Source organism: Juglans microcarpa x Juglans regia, chromosome 6D, assembly GCF_004785595.1.
Source record: "Juglans microcarpa x Juglans regia isolate MS1-56 chromosome 6D, Jm3101_v1.0, whole genome shotgun sequence".
Classification (NCBI taxonomy): Eukaryota; Viridiplantae; Streptophyta; class Magnoliopsida; order Fagales; family Juglandaceae; genus Juglans; species Juglans microcarpa x Juglans regia.
This window is the reverse complement of record NC_054604.1, coordinates 26,207,731-26,213,239: the sequence shown is the minus strand read 5'-3', so window position 1 is coordinate 26,213,239 and position 5,509 is coordinate 26,207,731. Positions and strand designations below refer to the sequence as shown.

At 38.7% G+C, this 5,509-nt stretch overlaps 1 protein-coding gene across 1 annotated transcript; it reads left to right on the top strand.

The window, feature by feature from the left end:
- The first annotated feature begins 3,201 nt into the window (after positions 1 to 3,201).
- On the top strand, positions 3,202 to 4,243 carry LOC121235195. Its single transcript, XM_041131476.1, has 2 exons — positions 3,202 to 3,668; positions 4,013 to 4,243. The coding sequence occupies exons 1-2, from the start codon at positions 3,460 to 3,462 to the stop codon at positions 4,104 to 4,106; spliced, it is 303 nt and encodes a 100-aa protein (XP_040987410.1). The 5' UTR covers positions 3,202 to 3,459; the 3' UTR covers positions 4,107 to 4,243.
- Positions 4,244 to 5,509: the final 1,266 nt, after the last annotated feature.

Below are 5,509 nucleotides of genomic sequence, written 5' to 3'. Positions count from 1 at the left end.
GTCCTGGTGGCTCCAACAAAGCATACCTCAGGCCCCCATCCTCGACCTCCATCCGCTCGAATGCTTTTTGATACTTCTGTGCCACATCCAACATCATGTATGTAGAATTTCATCGAGTCGGAACGTCCAAGCACAGCATACTAGAACATTCAATCTTAAGATCTTTTGCTATTGCCTTAAACTTGGCAAGCCTTTGAGGGGAACCCCCCACATATCGTACAATGTTGCGGACTTGGGTTATGGAATCATCAACCTCTTTTAACCCCTCAACAACTATGAGGTTAATGATATGAGCACAACATTGAACGTGAATAAACTCGTGGGCCCGAATGACGTCATCTCTCACCATCGTGTTTCGCTTAAACCAATCAATTGTTGTTTCATTCGCACTGGCATTATCAATTGTAATACACAACACTTTTCGAATTCCCTAGTCCTTTAAACTATCATCCATCTTCGCCCCAATGGATGCACCTTTGTGATCCACAATTTCTTTAAAACCAATAATTTTTTTATGCAAAATCCACTCACTGTCAATGTAGTGTGCTGTGATACACATGTAGTAGATGTTCTGTATGGAAGTCCATGTGTCAATCGTAAACGACACTCTCTGGCCAGTAGTAATAAACATCTTCCTCATCTCCTCCTTGTCCTTCGCATGCCTCTTCATACAATCTCGCATCACTGTATACCATGATGGAATAGGAAATCGTGGCTCAACAAAATTTAGAAACTTTCGAAAGCCTATTTTCTCGACTGTGGTAAATGGCATCTCATCAGTAATTATCATCTCTACAAGCACATCCCTCAACATCTTCTCACTATATTGAAGGATGACCAATTTCTTACTTTGTGTATCATCAGTGGCTGTAGAAGTTTGGTAACTGAGGTTGGTCTGATCAGTGACTTGCAATCCATTGACTATCTTATATCGTTGGCAACTATTTAGATGTGCTATTAACACATTGGTACCTTGCTTCTTCGAATGGCATCCACAAAGTGATCCACAGTAATGACATCTTGCTACTGGATTCACAACATCACCAGGAATTTTGGTAAAATGCTCTCATGTCTACGATCTCTTTTTAGAAGGCCGTGGTGGTTGATCTTGCTCAATAGGCATCTCTTCCTCTTCGTTGAACATATCCTCATCCTCTATATCAACTGGGAGTGGGAGTCGACTACTCGCACAAGAAGTAACTGCTCTAGATGTAGCTGCTCTAGATGTAGCTGTCCTAGATGTGGCTATAGGGGTGGAAGTACCCACCGGTGTAGGAGTTGTAGCATTGGCATCCACTACATCTCCTTGTGGACGATCCATGTCACAATCAAAGAAGTTGAAAAAATAATAATGAAAAAAAAATAGTCTAATAATCCAAATGAGATTTTAATCTCGTCACTTCAGAAAACGCCGAATAAAACATCAACTAATGTTTCCTACTTCTTTTTGGAATTATGCCACTAGCAACACATATTTAACTAAAAAATGTCCTCTCCTCCAATGTCGATGTTAAGAGGTTACACTACTCACTTCAGGCCTCAAAAGTTTATGCATTAGGACATTATGAAGGAGATCCTATGCGATACCCCATTATGATAAGTGATAAGAATTACCCACACCTTCATATTTATGCCACTTCGTTGTCATCACATTTGCCACAGGCCTCTCACTTGTCACATAATTTCGTTTAATTTTAATTGAAAAATTTTATGAAGTTTACAGTAACTTCATCTTCTATATTGTAAATATGTAGTTGCAAATAATCCAGCCAAAGCAATAGGAATTAGACCTAAGACAATTCCAAATAGCAAAACTTCAATCCTTTCAATTTGTTTGAAAGGAGAAAGAGAGGGGTAATATCTATTCTTAAATATTATTATGTATTGCACATGAAGCTTTTTTTTTAATCAGTAAATAATAATTTTACTAAAAATAGGCAAAGCCAATTGCACATGAATCTTAATGATCAAGAATTTGAAATTGACACGGTAAGAAACAAACGATTGATTCAATAAGTTCTCGTTCTTGTCATCAACCATGTCAACTAATTAGAAACATTAAACTAAAAGCTCATACAAAATGAGCTCCAGAGACGACCAGTGACAAATGTGTCCACCCAGCTATAGGGTAAAAGAAATGGCTGTTCTTGGTAATTCTACCAACACCTATCTTACCAAAATTGATGGTGCACTTTTTGTGAAAACCATTTTAAACGCTCAGTACAATCTTCCACACACAAATTAGAAGTGATAGGCAAATAAATTTTGGCAGAACTTGGAAAATAAGTCTTTTCATACCCATCCATGTCAACACACTATGATCATCGACATAAAGACACTACCAGCAGTTGGGTGGTTTCAATGACTTTTTTTATTTGTTTTACATGTAAAGAAAACAACGCAAATGAACCAGCTTGACTCTATGCCCATCTCTTGACTCTTATACATCTCTTACACATTTTATCAAACACTATGCATGCATACAAAACAAATTACAAACACATCATACATTTCATTAAATACATTTCCTTACTACAAATTTACAAAATCAATTCATAGAAATCACAACAAAATATCAATTCACAAGAGAGTGAGAGACGTTTACATAAAATTAATTAATTAATATACTAAATTTAATTCTAGGGCTCGGAAGTTCGGAACCCGTCACTCTCACCGTATGCTGAAGCTCGGCTTGAAGTCGCATGGAGGAGCAACGACGAATGGCGGCAACGGAGATGCGAGACACGAGAGAGACGTGAGATGCAGCACGGCAGCAGATCGCGGACGCAGCAGAATCGCAGATGCCAGACGAGAGAGAACAGAGAAGTGAGAAGGAAGAAAGAAGAAGGGAAGGGGGCTCCTGCGTTTTGGCCCCCTCCGTTCCATAAAATGACGTCGTGGTGTCGTTTCTTTTAAGAAAACCCCAGATGCAAAACGACGTCGTTTTAAATCTAGGTTTTTTTTTTTTAAATTTCGGAGTTGGAAGTCGGAGCTCCATAGAGCTCCGAACTCCGACTCCGACTCCAAAACTGAGTTCGGAGCTACTCCGAACTCTGACTCCGAAATCCGACCACTCCGACTCCGTCGGAGTCGGAATCGGATCGGATGTCAAGCGGAATCAGAATTTTTGGAATTTTGCCCAGCCCTACATCAGCCTACTGTTAACGGCAGCCATAACACACCTGACGTGTGGACCGGATTCAGTAAACACACTGAACCGGGCTCACTTACACGCACATTCACAGGCTCTCAGCCCTCACACGGAGATGAAATCGTCTCTCCTCTCAGTCCTAATTCTTGTTCGAGAGTCTTCTCATTTCACACCTCCTCCGTCGTCTTCGATCTCAGCGCAATCAAGCCAAGTAACAAACCACCCTTCAGCAATTTGGTGTATGTATCCTAAATTATAAAATCACCTCTCAAAAATTTCAGATGGGTGAGAACGAGTTGGGTTTCTGAATGATGCTCGCTAACACAATGAGCTCCTCTTCTGCTGCTGCTTCATCAACTTCTTCTCAACTCACTTCCTCCAAAGACGAATTTTTCTGGGGCTACCTTTTCGTTGCAATCGGCTTTGTCTTCTTTGTCAATTTTCTCTTTGCAGCCGTTGTGTCCAAGCTCCTTTCCTCGTCCAACAACGCCCTGATCTCTGCCATTCAAAACGACTGGTAAACAATTTATTCCTACAATTTGATCTTTCTTTCTCCTCTCCTTACATTCTATAAGGTCTAGCTAATAGGCACAAATTACAGGTTTTCTTAGATCGGTATGTATTTCTTGGCGTATAGTTTGCTTTCTTTGTTTTCGATTACTGTTTCTTAAAATCCGATTGTTTTGGAGTTGCTAAAAGTTATTGCTGCATTTTGTTTATGCCGTTCTGGGTTTCATAAATTTTGGTGCATTTTGCTGTGTTGAATTACCTATGTAAACACTTCAATTATTGGGTCTATTAAACTTTTTTGTCATTTATATTTGCTGGAGTTTCATTTTCTTTTTGTTCATGCTTTGATAGGTTTTACTGCTTCTTAGTGCCTCTGACTCTCCCTGTCCTTGTGGTTGCTGTATATTTTCATTGGCTCAGTATGAAATTGTTCAAGCACGCATGATTTTTACTTGAAGCCATCAGGTCTGAAATCTCTCTGCTTATTACTATTTTTTGAAGAACAAGAAACTAAAATTATGTCTACTTATTTCCTTCACAAAGTACGCAACATTTAATTTCATACTCATTGATATTTACATCTAATTCGGGATTTATTCCTCCGCTTTATGATCCTATTATGTTGTGGTGATGGGCTTCCTGAACGAATCTTATATTTCTGCGATTGTGCTTCTCAACTTAAAGTTTGGTAGAAGAAAAAGTTCTTACTACGGCAGTTTTCATAGAAACTTCCAACTTTTCTTCTCTAAAGGGATAGAGCGTATGGTTTGTTACATGAAAGTTGTCCAAGATCTTTACTTTGATTTGGGTCATCAGACTGATTGTGTTTGTTCTGCCTGAGTGTTGTGGTCTGCTGTACTCAATGCTCTGCTGATTCCCTCTCTCTTTCAAACCATCTTTACTGAGGAAATTTTAATGAATATGGTTTCATCTTCATCTATCTGTCTTACTGTCTAGGAGTTCGACCTCTTCTGTATAAGATGCCATGCTGTCTCTTTTGCATGTGTGAGAGCTCTAAAGCATTTTACTAGACAAATCTTATTTCTAATCTTTCCTTTCCTAGGTACATTAACATTGCAAAAGGAGGATTTGAAGTTCGATCCCTTGACAATAGACCCTTGACAATAGAAGCATAGATATCCTGATTATGAAGGCATCCAAAAGAATAATTGCAAAACAATTTGTTCTGCACAGTAGCTAGATGACATTACATACAAGTGAATCAAGTAATTGTTCAGCGTGTGAGTTTCATGCCAAAAGCAGATGTAAAAATTGTTTATCTGTGGTTGGAGGTAGATTTGGGCAATAATTCTGCTTGTAAAGCAGTCGATTGGTCTATGTTCAAACTTCCACTAGAAAGCCTTCAATGAGTCATGTACTGTTGGACCGGAGTGCTGAAGGCAATGAGACTGAATATGAGAGACTCAAGGAGAACACAACAATTCAATCCCTATAGAGACCGAGATCCCAAAATAAATACCCACATTGAGAGAAAGATGCACCAATATTTACATGGCTCCAATCAACACACAACACATATCAAGAACATGTATCAACAGAAAGGTATTCTGCTGAGTAAATTTCTTATTAGCCTATTTAATTAAAAATATACTAGTGAGAGAATGTAACTACCATGTTCCTTATACCACTTTGGGGTTAGCCTTTCCTCACAAATGTTTCCTTTGAACTCCATTTTTGCAAGAACTACAAACTACCGTAGATCTTTAAATGGACTTATGAGAAAAATGCTGATATAATTGACCGAGCTTATTTCACAAAATTGTGGGATAGGTTTGGATATACTGAAAAAGTGATAAGAACATCAGGAAAATTTAATCCCACTTCACC